The following is a 24,773-nucleotide window of genomic DNA, read 5'->3' as shown; positions in this document are numbered from 1 at the left end:
GGACCTGGAGAGCGCTTCTCCCAAATGCTAGAGGAGGAGAGTATCAGCACTGATGAGATGCCAAAGAAGGCACTGGAGCAAACGCTGATTGATGGCGAGTCTAAGCGCTTTACTCTGTTAACATTTAACCTTCACAACCACCCTTTCAGGTAGGCAGTTTTATTATTATCCTCATCTTAAAGATGAGAAGGCTGAGGCACAGAGGTTAAGTGTCTTACCCTGGGACATATAGTGTCGGAATCAGGGCTGTCACCGAGGCAGTCCAACCCCAGCCTGGGCTTTTAACCCCACCCTAGACTGCCTCTTAAGGAAATGGGAACACAAGCGGCTGGCTGGATGAGAGCATGGCGTGGGTGCACACGGATGAGTGACGTCCCACCACTGGGGTGTCAGTGGGGAGGTGGGCAGTGGAGCTCTGAGGCAAAGGAGAAACATGGAATAATAACAGTAGGGTGTGGGGTCAAAGGACATGTTCTAGGATAGCAGAGGAAGGAGCAGGAGAGGGAGAGAGTGCAGATTCAGTTTGGAGGGGGAATAATTGAGAGGTTGGATCTCAGTGATGATCGAAGATTAGGGGTCACAGGGAGGAGGGGTAACTCTTCCATAGCATATGAAGAGAGGGTAAGAGATGAGAGAAGGGGAATCAAGTGGTTTTGTTTCTCATTAAAGAAAGATGCACGGTAGTTTGTAGAGGGAGTCTGACACGAAGAAACATGAGATTAGAGATCTCGGGCACGTGAATGTCTGATGGAGCCGTATGTATTGTTTAGCATCCTGGGAGCAGAAGGAAGAAGAGACATGTGAACCTGGTTCCCCAGGCAGAGGGAGAGTGAGGGTAAGTTGTGACCAGAGAGGTAGAATGAGCTGAGGAGCAGGTTCAAGCTGGAGAGAGGTGAGGACTCTACCCTCTGATGAACAGAGCCAGGGAGAGAGCCTCCACGTTGTCCAGAATAGGGCTATGGTGAAAGAGGAAATGGAGTCAAGGAAGTGTGGGGAGGGAGGGGATAGGTGGGAACCTGAAGTGGGTGGGTAGAGGGGGCAGGCTGGCAAAGCATGGTTATACTTGGGGAGGGGAATCCAGAGAGATCCTTGAGCTCCTTGAGAAGGATCTTTCCTTCAGGTCTCCGCCTCCTCCTCCTACGTTGTTGCTGGGAAGAGTGGGTGGCTTCTAGGTGGCTCCCTCAGTGGCTGTCATTGCCTAATGGCTACAGGCCATGTTCTAGGGGTGACAGGTGAGAGACCCTTCTCAAGCTGGGGCAGCTTCATTCACTGTCACTCTTCCCCTGCTCTCTGGCCACTGAGCTACATCTTTGTAAAACGGCTGATAATTGTACTATATCCCTCACAGGACCCCCTTGAAGATTAAATGAGAAAACAAAAATGAGAACACTTTGTTTTCCACCCACAGGGGCAGCAGCTTCTCAAAGGAGACAGGAAACCTGTGAACTTCCAGAGCAGGCAGTTTTTACACCCAGGTGGATATTGCACAGGCACGAAATAATTCACCATCATCTTGATCTATTGTGAATGGCTGTGTGGCCAGGGCAGGCAGCCAAATCTTAGAACGTGTGAGTTATCTGTTGCCTAGTCCTGGCTCTTCACATCTCAGCCTTTGAAGAGTAGACTCTCATTCACGTTTACTTCTTAGACCCACTCTTTCTGAGCGGTTCAGAAGGAAGGGAAAGAGCCTCCTCTCTGAAAGTTCTCTAAGTGGCTACGGTGGGCCCCATCCCCATGAGGGCACTGATACACTTGTCTTACAGTATTGAAGGGCAAACTGATGGGGTTTGGTGATGCTCTGCTCCCTGGATGCTGTCTGGCTCCCCATCTCAATTCTTCCCAAAGGCACAGATCCCTGCCTCACTTCCCTGCCCTCCCCCCTCCCCAATCCCTCTCCTTGTTGGAGTACCTGCACTGTTTGACCGTTGGCATCTCCCCAAACCATTCTTTGACAGACCTGGCATTAAGGCATGGCCTTGGTCACCAAGATTGTTGTGGCTTGTTTACCCTAATCAGTGCCTGAGTTGGGAAAAGGATCAGCTTGGAGAGAGAGGGGAACAAAGGCAGAATATCGAGAGTAGAAATAGGTGAGAAGAGTCAGAGAGGGGTGAAGCAAGCATTCAACAACATCAAGCAAACACGGTGAAGGAAACTTGACATCAGCTTCTTAGTGTTCCTGAAGCCCAGAAGGTCAGATGTGCTTTTGGGTGTGAGCCTTCAGAACCTCAGACTCACACCCGTTTCCTGGCCAGACCCTGCGCTCCTCCTTGTGGGCTGGGCTCGTGGTGTCTCATGCTCATGTCTTTGGGGTGGTGTTTCTCTTAAAAAGCTTGCCATTTCCAGTAGGAGGAGGATGTCGCTGCTGAGACTGTGGGACAGCTAGGCTCAGAGGGAGTCTGACCTCGGGGCACCCAGAGGTGAGGTCTCAGTGCCTGGTGCAGTTCTTTGCCTTCTTTAGAGGACAGTGTTCAGCTTTGTGACTGAATGCCCTGCTGTTATGATATGTTGCTGGAAATGCTGTTTGGGGTCATGGAGCCTTGCTTAAAGGGCTGTGGTTTGGTGAGAAGGGCTTGAGCTTTTTGGGAATGCTTAAGTGGAAGCATCTGGGCTTGGCTCTGCCAAAGGAGGCTGGTGGTGGAGCAGGGACATGTGACAGGACTTGGGCTGTGTCTTCAATGGAAGGACCAGAGAGCAAAAGGAATCCTTCCAGTGGGTTCAGCAGAACTAGGCTCCAGCACAAATGTTCTTAAGGATATCCTGGAACTCGCCTGACAGGGAGTGGCTGGGAATGCCCAGTGCATACAACTCACTAACCTGGTATAGCGGGAAAAAGACGCTAAGCAAGAAATATTGCATTCATCCCCTGCCACCACCCACCACTGCCAGCCTGTGTCTAGATTTAGGGCTCTTTCTGCAGTTCTGACAGATCTCAGCCCCCACTGGCCCGAGCTTAACTGACTAACCAGAACAGCCTGATCTAGGATGTTTAGGTTGAAACAAGGAACCTTGTATGTGCCAAATCTTTTTGTCGCTGTAAAGCTTTAAACAAATGTTTGCTCTTAGGAGTTACTGATACTACGATTAGATGGGGACCAGTTAAGCATGCTTGTTCACCTTCAGTGGCATTCTTCTATTTTCTCCTCTTCAGCTTCTTTTAGGCTACTTAAGCTTCCATTCATTGACAAAAGAAAACAAAGCTCTGCCTCTTCACTTTTATTAGACTCCGATATTCACTAAAGACATTCAGCAACTCTGATAGCAACGTTCTCAGCAGCCTGGCCCCTCTGTCCTGCTATGGCTCCTCTTTGTCCTGACAGGATGTCTCGCTGTGTTGGGCTCCTCTGTCCTGAGGGAAATTTAGCACCATGGCCTTGTCCCTCATTGTGATATAAAGCCAGTGTCTGTGGGCTCTGCTATTGCTCTGAGGAGCTATCTTCGCAGGCCAGGTGTGCCGCTTCTGCTCTCCACTGTCAGATCTGATCCTGTGGGGGTGGTGACCTCTGGATGTTATAGGACTTGTGGAGGACAGGTACAGCTTGTGGCCCTGGGCAGAAGGTGGGGACAGCTTGAACTGCTATGCTGAGAGCCTTGCCAGTGTAGATCGGTGACTTCTTTATTTCCTTTCACTTTCTCCCTTTTAGAATGGGAGCTGAGCTCTGGGGTCAGAGACATGGCCCTGCCTGTGAGGGCCTTACCACTTAGACAAAAGTGCCCTGGAGAAGTCTGTCCTGGGAGTGGCGAGGGGGACCCAGTCAGAAGCAGTCACTTCCATCTGGGGGATGGGAGAGGATCCCTGGAGATAATGATGATGGAATTTGGCCTCAAAACAGGAGTGGGAGTTGAGCAGGTAGAACGAAGGACTTCAGCTAAAACACTGAAGAAGCCCCAAAAGCAGAAGCAAGCTAGGGACAATAGTTTGGCTGTTGCTCAGGGCAGGAGCCACAATGTGTCTCTTTTCACCTGAATTTTATAAATAGGTAAAATGAGGTTCGATCATGTTAAGGAGCTTGTCAGGGGCACAGCTCATGAAGGAAAGAACTTGGATCTACATGCAGGTCTGACTACAGAGCCCACTCTCCTAACTGCTCTGTGGGTCCTTAACTTCCTCTCCGGGTCCCCAAGCACCCCTTTGTTGCCTGGGTGATAGCTGGTGAAGCGTTATGAACACTGGGAAGCCTTGGTAAGATTTGTGAAATAGACCCACCCTCCTGGCAGCAGTGTGGGGGGCGGTGAGGCTAGAGGCAGAGAAACTGGTTAGGAAGCCAGTGCAGCCATTCTGATAGGAGATGATGGCAGGGCAGGTGAAGATGAGGGGACAGATCTGAAAGAGAGTGAGGGAGGAGATTTTACCAGATCTGGTGCCCAATTGGATGTGGGTAACAAAAAGGAAGGTCCAAGGCTGACTCCCAGGTTTTTATCTTGGTGACCATGGGGGCATCACCAAGGTGGGATGGGAAGCATTTTGGTCCCACCCATTGTGAGAATATAGAGAGGGAGGTGGGTGTTCAGGAGGGGAAGAGTTTGGGGCTGTTGTGGGGGAACCTGCTGCAACTTCACTGCAGTCCCCACTATCTCCCAGGCTTTAGCTTCCCATGGACAATGAATTGGTTATTTTATCAATAAGTCTGTAAACATTTATCCAGTGCTTACAGAATGGGGGACCCCACAGGGACCCAGACACATGGCACAGTTGTCAGGGAGTTGGCTGTGCACAGCTGCTCTCATCCCTTTCCTTCGGGATGAAAAAGCTGATCAGGGAGATCCCATTTAGGTAGTCAGAATTAAGTACAATTACCTGGAGGAGCTGACTTGATGGGAATTTAGCAGGGACAGCTGTAGGCATGGGCATAAAAGCTGGAAAGCAGTGCAGACAGCCAGTTAACTAACAATTAGGATCAGTCCACTAGTGATAAGGCATCTGGTGAGGATGGGGCAGAGGTCTGCCAAAAGGTATGTATGGTAAAAGTTAAAGCTGTGACCAAATAAGTTGAGTCCATATGATGATAGACCATGATTTCTACTGTGTGGCTGGTGGCCAGCCCCTGAGGCTGTCTAAGAAAAAGGGCGCCTGGTGCAGGGCTGTGTTTGCATTCCATCAGTTCCTCAACTTTGGTCAGAATCAGAATCACCTGAATGGTTAGAGCAACCATAAAGGTCAGGCTGTCTACTTACAGGAGGCTGGCCTCTTGCTTGATTAGTTCTCAGGGTGGTTCTGATTAACAGCAGAGTTTGAGGACCACTGAGATAGGTGAATCTTCAGTGCAGAGTGAATGGGGAGGGCTGCTCGGAGGAGGGTAACCGGTTAGGAGGCTATTGTAGTCATCTAGGGTGAGGTAATACAGGGACAGGTGAGGCTGTGTGAGCAGATGAGATCACCACTAGCGTGAGTTTGGAGAGAAGTGCTCTCTGGTCTTAGCAGCGTTTGGTGCACCTGACTGCGCCCTCTATCCAGAAACCCTTCGGTTGGCTTCTGGGTGCCACTCTCACTTCTGGCTGCTCCTCCTGTCTCCTTTGTCCATTCCTCTTCTCCCCAGTGGCTGCATGATGAAGTGTTTCAGGGAGTCCTGGGGCTTCCTCTGTTTTTATACCACTTCTTAAGTCACTTGATGCAATTGCTTAAATACATCTTTATGAAGATGCCTCCCAAATTGACATCTCCATCCCAGACTTCTCTGTAAACATCAGACTCCTACTTCCAAATGGCTGCTCAGCGTAACTTCCTAGGTGTCTATAGGCGTCTTAAGCTGAACGTTTCGAAAACCAATCTCCTGATTTCACCCCCGGATACCCCACATTGTTGCTCCTGCAGGCCTCCACATTGTCTAGGTACTCAGGGCAAAAACTGTGTAGGCACGCTTGACTCTACTCTCTCATGCCCATGTCCAGTTTATCAGTAAATCTTACAGGCTTTGTCCTCAAGGTATATCAGGAATTAGAACATCTAACTCATTATGGCCTGAGTCACTTCATCTCTTGCCGGGTTTCCTGTGTTCACTGCTGCGTCCCCTGCAGTCTATTTTCCAAGAAGCAGCCAGAGTAATCCTTTTAAAAGGTTAAGTCAGATCATGTCAACTCTATCCTCAACCCTCCAAATGGGTTTCTGTCTCAGGAAAGTGGAAGAACAGGAGGAAAAATGGCGTGCATCCTCAGGCAAATTGCCTAATCTGTTTTCTCATCTGTAACAGGGGGAGAATAATTCCTAACTGGTGTGGGGATTAAGTGAGATAATGTTGGATAAACCCTTAGCAAGTAGCTAACAGTTATCTGCCCAATATATGGTAACTAAAGAGAAGACAGATGCCGCATTAATTTAATCTTGGCACTGTGCCTGCCATGCCACATGTATTATTTCTTTTAATCTTTTTTATTTCTTTTAATTTTAATCACCACTATATATCCACACAATTTAAAGACTCAAATAATTGTATGTAATTTGTTAAAACAGGCACCTCTCCACCCCATTGTTCTTCCTCAGATGCAGCTGCTTCATTTTTTTAGTCCTGTATTTTTATCTGTATCTCTAGAAAAATGCTTGTTCTGCTGCTTTATTATTTTCCCCCCAGTTGTCATTATCTGTTCTTATTGAATTAAACAAAGTCTTCACCAATTATATAAGTCTGTTAAGATGTTCAGATGCACCAGGTGTTCTGTCAATTTCATATTACTGAGGAAGTCTCTCCCGGAGCTTTTGGACTGGCTGACCTTGCAGGCTTGCTGCAGAACTGTGCCCTAGCATCTCCCTTATGGCTATGACATTGTGTCCTTTTGAGTTTGTCTTTCAAAATAAATCTCTCTCTTGTTAAATGAGCAGTTCAATGTTTAGGTTCAGCCTGCAATGTTTACCTGAGTTCTGTCTTGTTTACATTTGCCCAAAACAATGAAATTGATTTTATACTTATTTTACAGATGAGACAATTGAGGCTAAAAGAGGTTAAAATACAGCCATTATGCAGCACAGCCCATGTTTCAACTCAAGTCTGTCTGTGTATAAAAGCTGTACTCTCTTTCCTTTGTCCTTTAGAAAGAAAGTAGTTATTGGTTAATATGGGATGTGATTGAGAATTTAGCGTTGCCATCATAATTCCTTCATATCTGTCTTTGTCCTTTTATTTTTGGATGCTCCGAATGGCTTCTTGCTTCACTCTACCAAAGAGGTTTCTTAGATCCTTTAAAGAGGCTTTCTCTTAAGCTTAGGGATAGCAAAAGGTATTTCTTAAAATAACCATTTAAGAGCAGCTATGGCTTATGGAAGGCCTGTAAATTATGGGGAAAAGACTCCAATTTCTTGTAATATGGTGACACTTCTTTATCATCTGTTTGCCACTTGGGGAAGGGAGAGGTAGGAAAGGAGTTAGGTTCTGTGGTTGTGGTGGGGTTCTTGGCTGAGGCCTCCTTCCCCAGGCCTTGACTTCGAGGCAGACACTGGCCCCTGTCTAGTGGCAGCTGCTGAGGAGTCAGGTCTCAGCTCTGGCTCAACTGTATCCAAGGCTCAGAATATCCTGGAGGAACAGGGAATAGCAGTGACTTCCAGATCTGTTCCTAGTTCATTTCAGCATCCAGGGCTGTGTGAGCCTGCTCCAAACATCAATTATAACCCTAACCATTTTTATTGAGAGAAAAGAAATTTAGAAATGGAATTCAGTGTGGGTGGAGTAAACAAAGGTATAGTTGCTTCAGACTTACCTTAATCAGTGGTTGCTGCCTACTTCTAATCTTCTTTTGCCAAACATGAAAGGAGTTAACACAGTATATAAATCACTGTTTGCCTCAGAACATACCAGATGATGAGGTTCAATTGTGACTCACTTTCTAAATTTTAGAACACATACAGATCTTGCTCCCTAATCAACTTCCAGGTGCCAAACTGGCCTTTGTGTGGTGCAGTTCATGTGGCTGTGGCATGTCATCTTACCTTGCCATTCTAAAACATGGCTTTTCCTCACTGGCTGCATTTACAGCTAAGGGGGTATAGGATCGTTTTCTCCCTCACTGGTAGCGAAGAGAAGGGTTAAGTCCTGTAATGAGCAGGACCCCCAGCCTCAGATGCTGTCCCAGATAGGAAGATGACAGCACACACATAGGCCTGTGAGTGAAGGAAGGATGAATTGTGGATGGACTGCATTTTTTCTTAAACAACATACCCTGCCTTATCTTTATGGCCAGGGTTGAGACAGTGTCTCAGTTTCAGAAGCCAGCCTGCTCATTAGGGTCAAATGCCAGGTCTGTTAAGTGTCCAGAGAGAATGAAAAGTGCTTTGGTCCCATGTAACAACTGTCACTGTATTGTGTGTGATAAAAGCAATATCCTTCTCTCTGTCCACTTCTTTCCTGGGCGATTGGGTGCCCCTCGTACAGTCCCCATGGCACATTGTTGATTCCTCTGTTGTCCATGCTGTGTAAGGCCCTTGGGTAGCTGCTGTAGCTCTCCTCTCATTGCTGGGGAGCATGATTTAAATTCTACATCCCGGTTCATGCCTGTATTCCCAGCACTTTGGGAGGCCAAGGTGGGTGGATCACGAGGTCAGGAGATCGAGACCATCCTGGCTAACATGGTGAAACCCCATCTCTACTAGAAATACAGAAAATTAGCCGGGCATGGTGGCGGGCATCTGTAGTCCCAGCTACTCGGGAGGCTGAGTGAGGAGAATGGCGTGAACCTGGGAGGCGGAGGTTACAGTGAGCTGAGATTGCACCACTGCACTCCAGCCTGGGCGACAGAGTGAGACTCTGTCTAAAAAAAAAAAAAAAAAATCTACTTCCCACCATCTGCTTAGATGTCACCCTGATTTTTCACATGTCGCTTGGGATTTTGGCTTGGATTCTGGCTCTCTCTGTCTTCTCCCTGGCGTGTTGCTTCTGAGCTTGGTGCACTTAAGCCCCATATCCCTGAGGAGCCCTGGCTCCCTAGGAGATCCTGTGTCCCTGTGGGAGGAACGGATATGGAAGACACTGAACGCACTGCATGTCATCAGACAGCATGTTTACCTCTGAGACCTGTGATACTATGATATACAGTAGCCCCCGCTTACCCATGGTTTTGCTTTCCTCGGATTCGGTTACCCAAGGTACCGTCCAGTAAGGTATTTTGAAAGAGACAGGGCCACGCATGGTGGCTCACGCCTGTAATCCCAGCACTTTGGGAGGCCGAGGTGGGTGGATCACTTGCGGCCAGGAGTTCAAGACCAGCCAGGCCAACATGGTGAAATCCTGTCTTCTACCCAAAATACAAAAATTAGCTGGATGTGGTGGTACACACCCATAATCCCAGCTGCTTAGGAGGGTGAGGCACAAGAATGGCTTGAGCCTGGAAGGTGCAGGTTGCAGTGAGCCGAGATCATGCTACTGTACTCTAGCCTGGGTGACAGAGTGAGACCCTGTCTCAAACAAAAACAAAAACAAAACAAAAAATCACATTCACATAATGTTTTTACAGTGTATTATAATTGTTCTATGTTATTACTAATTATTGTTAATCTCTTACTGTGCCATGCCTAATGTATAAATTAAACTTCATCAGAGGTCTGTTGATACAGGAAACATTGTATTCTATATATAGGGCTTGGTACCATCCACTGTTTCAGGCATTCACTGGGGCTCTTGGAACGTATCCCCCAAGGGTAAGGGGGAGCTACTATAATAAAAGAAGTATATATTTGGTCTCCTTCCAGTTTTGCTAGCACAGAAAAGGGGCAACTTTTGTTATTCATAATAAGCCCCTTTGAATCTTACTCAACTTTATGCTAATGAGGCGACTCCTGCAGGATGGGCTGGTTACCAGAGAAACCAACCTTGTGATTAGAGGGTTAGAACTTTCAGCCCCACTCCCAATCCTCCCGACTCCTACCTCGGGGAGGAGAGTGGGGCTGAAGCTTGAGTTCAATCACCAAGGACTGAGTGACCCATGATTGGATTAATCATATCTATGGAATGGAACTTCTATAAGAAACCCTAAATGAAGGAAGGGATTTGGAGAACTTCCAGGTTGGTGAACCCATGGAAGTGCTGCTGGGTAGCAGCCCTGGAGAGGCTATGGAAGCTCCATGCATCCCTCTCCACTCCTCAGTCCCTTGCCCTGTGCATCTCTTCCATTTGGCTGCCTCTGTGTTGTCAGAAACTACACATCAGCTCCTAGGATTCTTATGAAAGTACATTGTATGATAATGGATTTAAGTGGTTTTGTGGTCTTGTATGCATATGTGGAGCCCTCTGTAATGTTTCCTTGTTTTGTATTTGAATTTTCAGGAAGAGGAAAATAGGCTGGCAAAAGGAGTCATGGCTTCTGATGCTAGTCATGCATTGTGAATAGGATACACCTTGAATCATGTTTCACTTCAGGCCAGCTCCCATGGGTCCACCCAGCTTGCTGTTTGCCAAGTACAAACTCATCGCTGGGCAGAGGGCCCATAGGTCTTGTTTTATGGCCCTTCTATTGTGGGGGCACATAGCCTGGGTCCTCTGGGTTTGACACTCTGTCGTGTTTACATCTGAGGCCACTTGATTTGTTAGGCATTGGCATCCAGGCCTCTGATGCGGTGGGTGTGATTCCCAGGCTCCTCTCATGCATTGCCCTTGTACTGCATATGTGAATTCCGTGGAAGGCTTTGACTCATCTTGAGCAGCTGGGTGCTCCTGCGTAATCTCATCAACCATTTTGGCCTTTGCCAACTACATCCTGCCCTTACTTGCTTCACTGGCTTTCATGTGCACCACACTCTCTGCCTGGAACAACATTCTCCTCCTCACCTTCTGAGAAAGCTTCTATCATCCTTCAAGACCCAGGGAAGTTGCACACCTGCCTCTATCAACACACCTTGCACTGTGTCATAATTATTTGTTCATACTTCCGTCTCCTCCACTAGACTGTGTGGTTCATGGGGGCAGATACTAGGTCTGATTTATCAGTATCCTTCTAGGGCCTAGCACAATGCTGGCTGCATGGATCTATCGATTTATTCATAAGTATCTATCTGCTAGACAGTGGGAACCTAGGAGTAAACAAGGCAGACAGGGTCCCTCTACCTCTGTGAGAAGGTGGCCAGTTAGCAAGGAAACAAATACATAGAACAAGATACTGTGGATTTGTTGTGCTTTGAAGGGGCTGCTTTACGTGGTGCCGGGGGTGGTGTGGGGAAGCCCTCTCTAATACTTTGGATCTGAGACCTGAAGGATGAGAATAAATCAGCTGTGCAGACAACTAGGAAGTGAGCTCAGGATAGGGGGATGGCAGGCGTATTGCAGACAAGGGAAGGTCTTGGAGGGCTTGGGAGCAGACAGGAGACCAGTGCTGCTGAAGCATGAGCCATGGGGGGAGAGATGTGAGCACGGCCTGGTCTGATCCTGAGACCTACTTCATAGGCCACAGTGAGGAGTTTGGAATTTTCCCCTTAGAGAAAGAGCAGTGGGAAGGATTTGGAGGGATTATTTCAAACTTTTAATATCCCTTATGCTGAACAGGTGAGAGACTGCAGATTGTTTCCCTCCTTCTGCTTCCCCCTTTTCCCTGCTACCTCTTCTTTTATCCTGACCGAAGCTGGCCTCCATTCAGGCCCCAGGATTTCCACACCGTGTTCGCTCTGTAGCAGCCTGGCCGCTCGTCTCACCTCGGAGCAGCTGTTCCTTGTTGCAGCCTTTTCTGGCTCCTGCCAGGGCCCTGAGGTGCCACTGAAGTTCCCCAACACCCTGCGAGCTCCCATTCTCATTCCCTCTAAGCTAACTGTGCAGTGGTTCTTGACCCCCAAGGCTGAATGCCTGCTTCTGAACCTTCCTTGGCCTTAGCACCTGTAAATCCCTGCTCTCTCCCCCTCCACAAGCATAGTTGCTTATCTTCCTTCCCCATGCCTGCCGCCTCCAAACGAACCAGCCTCCTGAGTTTATCTGGTTCTCCCTCCCTGCACCTACCTATTTTTGTTTAAAGTTTCCTCTGAGCTGGCAAAAATATGTCCTGATGTTATATCCTCACTTAAGAAAAAAAAGCTGACATATTGAACACTTCGTGCAAAGGAATGTGCTTAGTGCTTTCTACATAATTTTAATCATGACATCTATGAGTTAGATGCTGTTATCCCCATTTTACAGATGAGGAAACTGAGGCTCAGAGATCACACAGTACATAGCAGAGCTGGGTCTGAGCTCAAGCTATCTGACTTTGGAGCCTGTGGATTTAACTATTACTTCCTGGTGCAGTCCAGTGTGGTTCCTTGGTCTTGAGATCCTTATCCACACCATCTCTGAAGCCACTCCTGGGTGGTGCCCATTTTCCTGTCTTCACTCTAAATGTCCCACTTCACAGGAAAAACCGGCAGAGAGCCTCAGAACCACCTGTTTCCTCTGCTGCACCATACTTCAGTGTGCAGCTCAGAGCACAGCTCCCGTGCCTCTGTCCTCCACAGCATGTATGGCCGTTCTGCACATCTGTAGATTTGCTGAATGAGCAAACAGCAACTCCTCCAGTTTACAGACGTGAGCTAATTCTCTTGGGATTACAAGTGCTATTGTAAATCCCTCCCTGCTACCCAGGGAGAGGGTGGGGAACAAGAAAAATAAGAGGAAGCGGCAGGAAGAGAGTTTAAACTAAAGACCTTCCTTGAGGTAGAGTTGTCCATAGATGGAAGCAATTGCCCGAGGGACAGGGGAGAGGCATTGGGCAGTTCCCCTTTGCTATAGCTAGGGGATACAGCATTAAAGGAGTGGCTGGACTGTGTATCCTCGGAGGTGTTCATCTGCCCTGAAAAGATGGGATTCTGAACCTCAAATGGTGCTGGGTAGAGTGGATCTAAGATGGTCAGTTTTGTTGCTCCTGGGTGCTGTCTCTACATCCTTGTGGCCTGTAGACTTCCTAGGCAGTGCACCCTTTCCCAATTGGAGGAGTGGAAGTGGCATTTGAGCCCCCTCAGCCTGGCTTACACCCACCCAATGAAAGCACTGCAGGCCTAGGGCAAATGCAGATGTAAGACAGTTAAATGCCTGCAGGGATTGTCCCAGGCCCTGCCCTTGTCCTGCATTGCCTTGTAGGCCCTGACAGTGTCCCTGTTAGGTGCACTGCTCTCCTACGCCACTTAGTGGAGCCTTTCACAGTGGGGTTGGAGCTTCTGGAACCTGGGACTCCAATTATTACACCTGGTGAGGTGTTAACAATTGCCGTCTTGCTGCCACAGGTGACTCTGGAGAGCCCTGGTGGTTTTTCATTACAGAAGTGAATGGGATTATGTGCTAAAGATTCGTGGAAAAACCACTCATGCCAGGAGGGAAAAGGCCACGGAGATGCAGAAACTACATGTCGGCTACTACGATTCTTATGAAAACACGTTGTGTGATGATGGAATGAAAGGTTTTTGCGATCTTGTGTGCGTAACATGGAACTCTCTGTAATTTTTCGTTTGTTCTGTATTTGAATTTTCAGTAAGAAGAGGAGGAGACTAGGCAGCAAAAGGAGTCATGGCTTCTGATGCTAGTCATGCGCTGGAAGCTGCCCTGGAGCAAATGGACGGGATCATTGCAGGTACACCCAGGGAACCCCAGCAACCAAGGTCTCATCCTCCACATTCCAGAAATTGCTTCTCTCCTTTTTTTTTTTTTTTTTGGCGTAGAGAAAAGCCCCTTTTGTTATATTTATTTTTCAGTAGTGTTATTGTATATGTCATCTTTTTTTTCTTTGATACGAACTTATACAACTTTCTGATGTCAGGTGTGATCGTTCCGGTCTCTGCTGAGACAGTGTGGATGTACCTACCATCTACCGTCTCATTTTGGATTCTGGCTGTGAGGCAGTTTGGGTTCAGTGAGACTGATTCTAATGTAAAATTTTCAGGGCTTTTCATGGCTTATTACAGCTGATCTGAAACTTGAAATCTAGCAGACTTTGCCACCTAATGCAGGTGTCAGCGTCCTCAGATGGTCTCCAGTGTGTTTCAGAGATGGGAGGCAGTTTTGTATTGATTCAATTAATGATTCGAATGTTCTTTATGCCATATTGTTTTTTATCCATCTCAACTGTTTGGTTTTAATATTTGCATTAGCCAGTAGGGGACTTTTTCTTAGAAAAGATCTAGCAAAGCTGTGGTTAATTTGAAAGGACTATCAATTAGCTGTTCCAGCTGATTCCTTTCTTCATGGGAGCAACCAGAAGCCTATATTGATTAGACCAAACCTTTTGTTGGAAATATTTCCAGAAGGTCCCAAGTCTTCTGACTTTCCTGATACACTTCAGTGACCTCATTGGTAGATTAGATGTGCTTCTTTGGGACTTTGCTCTTCATTGTTTGAGCTGTGGCTGGAAGAGAGCGTGGAGGAAGGTATTGGGCCAAGTGTGCCTAGACCCCAGGAAGTACACAGAGTACCTGACACTGCCCCTTCTCAGGCATTTGCTTTTCCTTCCCATTGGAGGGTTTCATCTGACTTACAGAGGGCTCTTGGTGTTTGAGTCTGAAGGGAGAGTATGCCTGTGTCTTGCAGCTTCTTCAGGTGATTGTTGGTACCGTGATGTATTCTAGCTATCATCTGTCTGCTTCTCAATTTCTCAGTGGATAGAGGGCCTTTGAGAAGCCATGACTAATGTCCTGCTTTTCAGAGGCTCCATAGACTGGGATGTCATGACGTTTAATACTGAGCATCAACTTGATTGGATTGAAGGATGCAGCAAAGTATTGATCCTGGGTGTGTCTGTGAGAGTGTTGCCAAAGGAGATTAACATTTGAGTCAGTGGACTGGGGAAGGCAGACCCACCCTTAATCTGGGTAGGCACCATCTAATAAGCTGCCAGCTAATATAAAACAGGCAGAAAAACATGAAAAGTCTAGACTAGCTTAGCCTCCCAGCCTACATCTTTCTCCCGTGCTGGATGGATGCTTCCTGCCCCCGAACATCAGACTTCAAGTTCTTCAGCTTTAGGACTCAGACTGGCTTCCCTGCTCCTCAGTTTGCAGATGGCCTATTGTGGGACCTTGTGGTCTTGTGAGTTAGTACTACTTAATAAACTCCCCTTTTTATATATATATATATATATCCTATTAGTTCTGTCCCTTTAGAGAACACTGGCCAATACAGATATCCTGTTCTAGGTTAGGGTCTCTGATGCCTTATTGAGGAGAAAGAGTCAAGAAAGTGGATTTCCTAGCAATCCTTTTAGAGATACCTGCGAGCTCCTCGGGGTCTCACGTGCATTGGGATAAGAGCCACAGGATCATTCCCTGAGAATGCCTGAGGCAGTCAGCACTTCAGAGCCTTCAGCCAAAGAGCAAAGGGGAGACTGAGCGAGCCCCTGGCAGACCTCTTCGATGGTTGTCAGGGAGGGATGAAAATACTATCTTTTCTCTACGTATTATCTTTGCTGCTTTGTCAAAGGTCATTTGATTATATTTTTGTGATATATATTCAGGTCTATTTCTGAACTCTCTATTCTGTTTCATGGATTTATTTTTTCTTTCACCAATACCACACTGTGTTTATTACTGTAGCTTTATAGTAAGTCTTGAAGTTGGGTACTGTCAGTCCTCCAATTTTGGTCTTCAGTGTTGTGTTGGGCTACCTTTTACCTCTTCATATAAAATTTAGAGTCAGTTTTTTTTATCACAAAGTAACTTTTTGGGATTTTGATTGTGATTTCATTTAACTTAGATCATGTTGGGAAGAACTGACACTTTCACAATGTTGAATTTTTGAGAGATGAATCAGACTTCTAAAGAAAAGTAGCCTTGTGTGGGGTCAGTACCTCTTTCTGCCTTCTGATTTCTCCATACAGGCATTCCTGAAATGACAGAGCCTCTGGCAAAATTCATTTTGTCTCTGAGAGACATTATGTGGCTGGATCCTTAAGGCCTTGCCTTGACCCAAGATCTGCAGTTGAGAATCTGGGATGTGTGTGGAGAGAGGGGCCCTAAGTGTGGGTTGTGTGAAACCCAGGAGACCTAATCTTCTGATCTTCCAGTACAAACTGCTCTATCCTTCCATTTCCTTAGTCCTCCATCTTGGAAGGTTCCATCTAGAAGGGCTCCTGGGCTTCTCTGTCTGGAACAGGTGTGAGAGTTTTATAGAGAGAAGGCATTCTTTGCAAATTGGTTCTTTGCAGATTGGTAGGGAGGAATACCTGTAGCCAGACTACTTGTTTGAAATCCTAGCTCTACAACAGGTTACTTGAATGGTCTGTGCCTCAGTTTCCTCATATTTGAAATGAGAATAGTAATAATACCCATCTTAGAGAGTTGCCTGTTTTAACACATGTAAGGTGCTTAGAACAGTGCCTGGCACATAGTAAGCACTATAAAATGTTAGCTCTTGATAGATTAATGAGGGACTAAAAATAATCTTTATCATGCTGAATCTTTTCTGGGGACAGGGTAGCATTCTCATCTATTAAAGCTCTTATTTCTCCCATCTGAGTTTTGTGGTTTTCATTGCATAAGGCTTGTGCATCCATTGCTGGATTTGCCCAGGGTCTGCAAAATTGATACGTAGTCTTCTGATTGCTCTCTGCATCTGTTCTTGCTCCCTTATAGACTCGTTTCCACAGAGCTGCAGAGTAAACCTGAAAATGTAAATTAAGTCATATCACTCCTCTCTCCAAAACTCCTCAATGGCTTCCCATCTCAGGATAAAGTTTAAAGCTCTTACCATGGACAGCAAGGTCTTAGCATGACTTGGCTTTCACGGCCCTTTATGCATCCCTTTTATGTTCCCAGGGCATATCTCACTTTAACCATGCACTTGCTCCCCCCTCTCCTGGAATGCCCTCCTCCAGATCTAGGCCTATGCTGAAATGTTACCATATCGGAAGGGCTTCCCCGACTGTGTGTATCATGCATTCCCACATAACTCTGTTCTTCTATCTTGTTTATACTTCTTTATAGCACTTACCTGACCTATTACATTCATATTTGCCTCTTTGTTTATTGTCTGCCTCCTGCACCAGCATGTAAGTTTCTTAAGGACAGAGGCTCTGCCACTGTATCTCCAGTGCCTTAATTGGTGGTTTTAGGCATTTTAGTTAATAAGCACTTAATATATGTTAGATGTATCTTTTTATTTGCTTTTGTGACTAGGATCTCCTTTTCATTGGTTAGGAGGTATACATATAGGTTTCTGTATACATCTTCTATCTGGCTGCATACAGAACTTCATTTATTTTCTCTACTTTCAGGTTTGTTTTACTGATTCTTTTGGAATAACAAATTACTATTTTTTTGTTGTTGGAAGACTAGTAGTTTGTATGTCCCATGAACCATCCCTGAAGTAGTAACTTGCTCACACAGATATTTGACAGGAGCTATTTGACAGATTATTCAACATTGAGGTTACTAGTGAGTATCTGGAGGGCATGTTTTCTATGCTATTCTTGAGAAAAAGAATGATCATTCTTTTGAATGCCTTATTCAGGATACTTTTTCTCAAGATTGCTGAGGACATTTTTCCTCATTTTTCTGATGGCATTAAGATGGCTGAACCAAATTGGGCCAAAGAGGTTAAGAATTTTTGTGGTTATTAACATGGACTACAGAGTTGGACTGTAGGGGTTTGAATCCCAGCTCAGCCGTTTAGGGCTGGCTGTGGGATCTTTGGATGAATTGCTTAATTCTTCTGAGCCTCAATTTACTTATTGATAAAATAGCAGTAATAATAGCAGTAAAAATAGCAGTACCTGTCTCATATTATTGTGAGGGTTGAATTAATGCAAATAAGGCACCTAGAAAGTGCTTAATTGGTTTAAGTTATTTGTTTTATTGATATTAGTATTAAATTATTTTTACCCCCCAAGATCATAGTGCTGAGATTTGAGTCCAGGGCCATCTGAGTCTCTTCCAGGCTCCTTTTATTCCTGGGCTTGTTTTTAGGTTGATGCATGGGGCCGTCTGTAGGAGAAAAGAATTAACTGAGGGAAGGATACTTTTCTGTTCTTGCTCACAGTCCCTAAGCCAGAGTGGTTTTGTTCTTGTCTCTCTTACATTATTTCTTCCAAGCAAGGGTTCCTTTGCTTAAGGGTGGCACAGCTAAAGAAGTTTGAAAACTGTGGCACCACATCATACCACAGATCCTGCAGAAATGACATTTTTGTATGAACATTTAAATCTTCCTCTCTTTATTTATATTCTCTTATTAATTTTAGATTGCATGATGTCAAGTAGTGCCACCACCACTGCCAAAACACAACTGCTTTTCCATCAAAGTACTCAAGTACCCAAAGAATGTATTTTCTCACACTTACCACGTATTTCAACGGAAAAAAACCCTTATGGGCTTCCTGGACCTCCCAAATGGTAACCACTTACACAAAAACAATACAGATTCTTACTAAAATGGATGTAATGTATTCAGTGATCACTAATAATCATATACTATGTAAAAAGGAATTGCCTTTTGTTAATTACAGTAGGCTAGGTTACTGTTTACTTTCCAAAACTCCTTCTAAAAAGAATGCACTTTGGGCATGTGATATCAGTGTTTATGTAATTAAGCTTTTAGTGCAAAAAAATGTCTGTCTCCTCCTCCATCAACTAAAACAGTGCAAACAGTGCGGGATGATTATCACTCCTGTAAACAATCAGACCAGGAGTACTCTGAGAGGACATCCTAATGCACAAGTGGTAAATATGCCCCTCCAGAGCCATGGTGTGATGGCCTTTATCTCAGGTGGTCAATGCTTGGGAGGTGTGAGAGATAGAAATTGGTTCTTGTAAATGCAAAAAGAAATGACGTGTGAGCAGGACTATTAAATGAAACTCCTTGTAAAGTTGAATTCTTGAAATCTGAATGGCTGAATCCCAGGTGACTATACTAGACTAGACTAGACTATACTGGATTGGGACTATACTAGATTGGGACCTCAGTATTTTAATATCAGAAAGTTAGGAAAGGGTGGCTGTTAAAGGCTCTAGGACCTGTGTCAATAATGACTTGGTTCTAATATGAAAGACCATTATTATAGTTTCCAGTAGGATGTTAACCTTTGTTCTAGTCTTCTCCTGATTAGTCCCTGTGATTCTGCTTGCAAATTACACTATAATTGAATTATACTGTTGACAATTGAAATTGAACTATGTATTGCTTAATTACCTCCCTCTGGACGGCCCAGAGCACTGCTACAGACACTAATTTTGCATGGAGCTTAATTTGTGAACTGACAGGTTCAGTGGCTACTTTGTCAGGCCACTTCTGGCAGGGGACCAAAGAGCCACGTGGTCAGGACACAGAAGGCCACTTATTCCTCTTGGCTGTGCAGGAGGTTACTCATGCAGTTATGTACAAGCAGTACTCATTGAGGAGGAATAGTTAAGAGGAGTTTGTTTTATGACAGTTTAGGAAGTTGCCCTGTCAGCTGGGGCCTTTCTGCCAACTCTGATTAGCGTCTGGTCTGGGTTTGTAAAAAGAAAACAACAAAAGATTGTGCAGGGGCCGAGAAAGTTCTGATCAAGACTGAGATTCTTCACATTGGCTTGTGAATGAAGTCAGCTGTGGTGCTGAGGACTGTTTAGTCCATACTCTGAACAGTCCTTGACTGATCTTGTCCCCGGCTTCTCTGAGGTGGAGCAGCATATAGCAGTCATCAGTATCAGACTCGCTGTTTCCCATTGCAGGTTGGGAGAGCCCTGCTAGGATTTTGTTCAGAAGAGTTGGAGTGGGGGTTTTAGGAGTGTCTAAGGGGCAGAGCTATCAAAGACTGCCCTTGGTATGAAGAGGTCAAAATGGCTACTGGAGCACCCGCTGTTTGACAGCCCTCATTCCATTTTTCCCTCACTGGTAGACCCCATCTCCCAGTCCTTTATGGAACTGTGCCTTCTTTTCCATTCTCTGAAAGAGTTTGGATAAGGCTGGAACTATGCGTTCCGTAAATATTTGCTATAGTTGTAGGTATAGGAACTGAGCTGCAAAACTGTGTGGGCCTCGTGTATTCTTGTTTGAAGATTTTTTTCTTTTAATGGTGTGGACAGGTTTTAATTTCTTAATTGAGTCTTGGCAAGTTAAGTTTTTCTAGAAATGTGTCCATTTTACTGAGGCTTTCCATTTTGTTAGCATCAAGTTGGCCATTATATTTTATCTAAAATACTTTGTTAGATTAGAATTATTCTTTAATGTTTGATAGAATTAACATGTAAAAGCATTTGGCCTGGTGTGTTCTGTGTGGAAAAAAAATTTAAACTACGATTAAATTTCTTTATAAGACGGCTGGGTACAGTGGCTCACGCCTGTAATCCCAGCACTTTGGGAGGCCGAGGCGGGCGAATCACGAGGTCAGGAGATTGGGACCATCCTGGCTAACACAGTGAAACCCTGTCTCTACTAAATATACAAAAAACTAGCCGGGCGTGGTGGCAGGCGCCTGTAGTCCCAGCTACTCGGGAGGCTGAGGCAGGAGAATGGCATGAACCCGGGAGGTGGAGCTTGCAGTGAGCCGAGATCATGCCACTACACTCCAGCCTGGGTGACAGAGCCAGACTCCATCTCAAAAAATAAAATAAAATAAATAATACTTGACTCTTAGAATGCTTTAATTCCCATCACTGCCCCATCTTCCACATTATTTTTGTTCAGTATTCTAGTATCTTTATGTTCTCCAAATTATTGTTTTTTTAGTTGACAGCATTTTGTTTAAGAATTTTAACAACCTCTCCAATCATAGTTGATTCTTTCATCCTGCTTCTTTTTTTGCATGATATAGTTTTCTTCCTTAAAATTTGATAGTCTGCCAGTAATAGATTGTATTAGTCGTCATTTGAAAAATGTCCTTAAATGTTCATAATCTTGAATGATCGTTTATCTTGTACAGGCTTGTAGGTTGGTCGCTGTCCATAGGTGTTATTTTGTGGTCACAGGGATTTATTGCTAATGAGAAGTCTGGCGATCTGTATCTGTCTTCTGTCTCTGGTTGTTTTTAAACTTATTTATCTTTGGTGTTCTTCAGTTTCACTGTGTTGTTTCTTGGGTGGATTTGTTTTGATGTATCATTTCTGGGACTCAGTGAGTGTCTTTAAACTGAGAGGACTTAAGTTTTCCATTCTGAAAAATTCATAGCCATTTTCTTTGTTGCCTCTGCTTCATCCTCTGTATTCTTCTGGAATTCCTGAAGAATTGTGTTGGACCTTGTCATCCTTTTTTAATTCCATGCTTCCTAACTCCTCTTTTATATTTTTCACTTGTGTCTCTGTTTGCAGCATTCTTCAAATCCATCTTCCTCTCCAATAATTCTCTCATCTGCTATTTAACCTGTTCACTTAATTTTTAATTTGCTTGGCTGCATTCTTTATTTTGGTTTGTATTTTTTTTTCAGATTTTCCTATTTTTTAAAATCATGCTTTCCTTTTTCTTTAAGGTTTTTATTTCTTCCTTTTCTCCTTTAATTATGTAAAACATATGAAATATGCCCAAATATTCCCAAATAGACAAAATATTTACTCATAATATTAATGTATTGATTTAGTTACATGTTTAAGCACTAATTAAAAGTCTTTCAGTAATTCAAAATAATATGTTAATTTATGAACTTCTTGTCTCATTGGCACTTTTTTTTTTTTTTTTTTTTTTTTTTGGGGACAGAGTCTTGCTCTGTCGCCCAGGCCAGAGTACAGTGGTGTAATCTTGGCTCACTGAAACCTCCGCCTCCTGGATTCAAGCAATTCTCAGCCTCCTGAGTAATTGGGATTACAGGTGCCCACCACCATTCCCATCACTGGCACATCTGATGAAATAATTTCATTCAAGCTTTTTATATTTATCTTTGTTTCTATCATTATGAGCGCTCTTTTTGAATAATCCTAGCATTCTAGAGCAGTTGTGGAGCATTTGGGGATGCAGATTCATATTTGTAGGTCTGGGATGGGATCCGAGACTCTGTATTTCTAATGAACTCTCAGGTTTTGCTATTGCTACTCATGTGGACCCCACTTTTAAGTGGCAAGGTTTTAGAACACACCATCCTTACTTCGAATTTGTTTTAAATACAACACTTTTAAAATTCACATATGATGCTGTCATCAGCTATTTCATCTCATGCCAAAGAACTCCATTTACATGGTAAAAGATTAGACTTTAAAAGTTTATCTTGTCTATACGTCTTAATTGTACAACATATATATTTTGCACGAATGAAGATAGGCTAAGTTATATTGCAGTGAGAAACTACTCAAATGTCAGTAGTTTGAAACAGAAACACAAAGGTTTATTTCTTGTACACATTGCAAGTTCCCTGAGATCTGCCAAGAGCTCTGGTCCTTGTCATCTTCACTTGAACACAGACTGATTGAGTCTCCACTATTGCTGGAAGTCAGGGAAGGTGGAAGGGATGTGAGGAATTGTGTACTGGTTCTTAGACTTTCTCCCACAGTGATACACATAGTTTATGTTTATTGGCCAAAGGAAGTTATGTGACCATGAGTGACTTCAAGGGACAGAACTGTAAGCCTACTATGAATGCAAATAGAGGAGAACAAAATATCTGAACAACCCCAGTCACTACCACATACATCCCTATGTGCTTTCGAAAGCGATCATTAAAAGGCTTTCAGCTGGGTGCGGTGGTTCACGCCTTTATCCCAGCACTTTGGGAGGCTGAGGCAGGCAGATCACGAGGTCAGGAGTTCAAGACCAGCCTGGGCAATATGGCAAAACCCCATCTCTACTAAAAAATACAAAAATTAGCCAGGCGTGATGGTGCGTGCCTGTAGTCCCAGCTACTCGGGAGGCTGAGGCAGGAGAATTGCTGGAACCCGGGAGGCGGAGGTTGCAGTGAGCTGAGATCATGCCACTGCACTCCAGCCTGGGTGGCAGAGCAACTCTGTCTCAAAAAAAAAAGAAAAAAAGGCTTTCAATGAAATCCTATAACACTTGCATTGTATGTGGTCTTATCCTCAAAAATAATTACTAAATCTTCATTAAATTTTGGTTTTGCTCCTTAAAATAAAAATTCTCAGGTGACCTCTATAACCATCCAAGCTAGACTTCATTGAGGTGATCTGCTAGTGCCATGGTTTCAGCTTAAGCATCATTTTAGTATCACCTGGGAAACTTTTTATTACCCCAGGTCACACCTCAGACCAATTAAATTAGAATCCCTGGAGGAGGGCCCAGGCATCTGGAGTTTGTAAAACTGCTCAGGTGACTTCAGTGCGCACTGAAAGTTGAAAACATTTGTGCTACTCTATATACTGCTTTGTTGCTCAAAATGAAATAAATAGAATGCCCCAAAGAGAAACTTTAGGCTTGACTGTAAGTTGAGTTACCCTTTTCTGAGAAATCTTGGGGGTAAATCTTGCCTTATGTTTAGGCATATCCAGCATTAGTGGTTTATTGTGTCTTCTAAATTGTCCTGTTAATCCCAGGTTTTAGGGCACACTTTTTTTTTTATTTATTGTTTTCTATTTTGATTTGTTTCCCAGTGTGGTTGTAATTTTTTTACAGGAGGTAATTATGGGGAATGTGTGTGGAGTGTGGAAATGAGCCTCCTGGGAGATTTTGCATTAGCTAATGCTGGGCTTTAGGTGTTGCACTATTCTGGACCATTTTGTATGCATGTGTGTTGATTTCTGGTTTGAGATTTCAGTAGTAAGTGCACAGTAGAAATTTGGCACCATACCGGTGGTACGCAGAGGCCTGTAGGTTTGATGTCTCACTGGGGGTGAGGGACGATGTATATGTGTGGTATTATAAACACATAGGGGGTTCCTTAGCATACTGCAAGCTTCCCTGCCATTGGGTGAATTTTCTCAGACCCCTTTATGAAATAGGCAATAGTTCGGGGTACTTTCTTTCTATAGGGGTCTCACTTTCAACTTACTGCTTTCACTGGAGGCATTAAAACCTCAAGCCCCAACCTCGGTTCCTCCCTGTATCTGAGTATTTTGCCCCGGGCTACTCTAGAGTCAGCTTGAATTAATTTCACTGTTGAGTTCACTCTTTGTTTCTGGTACCCAAGATTTTTACTGTCTTTCAAGCTTGGCTCCACGTTAAAAAAATAAAATAAAATAAAATAAAATAGAGTGTTATCTTTTTCAGCTTTTCTGTTTGTTCATTGTGGGTAAGGGGGACTCCTGGCAGTTGAGTATGTCCTGTTTCCAGAAGGTTCCCCCTTAAGCAGTACATGGCTAGCTTACCAAGAGGCCTGCTCTGAGATTTTCTGAAATGATTGTTCTGTGAAAATACTACCAGGTTTTTCCCCCTTTCACTAATGCAATTATAGAGTGAGGGAAAGCTAATCAACAGCACAAGGAAGAAACCTGTCTGGGTTTACTCACTTAATTTCCTGCCCAAATAAAGGTCTGAACTCTTCTATATTGTCTAGCATCCTGTGGGGACTTTCAAATAACAAGAGAACCTAGAGTCCCTGTGCAAACTAAATGTCAAACTTGAATCTCTCACTTATATTCGACAAATTTAAAGTTTAAAACAAATTGTTATAAAAGTAATGAAAACATTGTCAACATTTGGGTATTTCTCTGTATATATACACCATATACATATATTTATAATTGTTTTACTGAATAAGGCAAGTATTTCCCCATGTTATTGAGTCTTTAGATAATTGTTTTTTATATAGGTATATGAATCATATTCTTTCTTTAAGAAGTTATTTAAACATTCACCAATTTGGGGGGATTTTTCCCCTACTTTTTGAAAAGATGCTGCTGAGATTATTATGTATTAATCTTTGACTACGTGTCTGGTTGTATTAGCTTAACTTTCTAGAATTGGACTTGCTAGGTCAAAAGGCATGAATATTTTTCCTGTATCTTGCCAAATTGCTTTTCAGAAAGATTAGGCCAGTCTTTGTGTCTATTAACAGTGTATGAGGGTACC

At 44.2% G+C, this 24,773-nt stretch overlaps 1 protein-coding gene across 2 annotated transcripts in view; it reads left to right on the top strand.

The window, feature by feature from the left end:
• Positions 1-24,773, top strand: part of PPFIBP2 (PPFIA binding protein 2) — a 143,246-nt gene that overhangs the window by 22,357 nt on the left and 96,116 nt on the right. Inside the window, exon 2 of one of the 2 annotated variants that reach the window (XM_032166694.2) lies at positions 13,399-13,497. In XM_032166694.2, the coding sequence (XP_032022585.1) occupies positions 13,434-13,497 (64 nt within the window). In that variant the 5' untranslated portion in view covers positions 13,399-13,433. Of the gene's footprint in view, positions 1-13,398; positions 13,498-18,167; positions 18,245-24,773 lie in introns of those variants that run through there. The other variant, XM_058446408.1, reaches the window with a different exon arrangement.

Source organism: Hylobates moloch, unplaced genomic scaffold (genome assembly GCF_009828535.3).
Source record: "Hylobates moloch isolate HMO894 unplaced genomic scaffold, HMol_V3 SCAFFOLD_11, whole genome shotgun sequence".
NCBI lineage: Eukaryota > Metazoa > Chordata > Mammalia > Primates > Hylobatidae > Hylobates > Hylobates moloch.
This window is presented reverse-complemented; position numbering and strand designations above follow the sequence as displayed.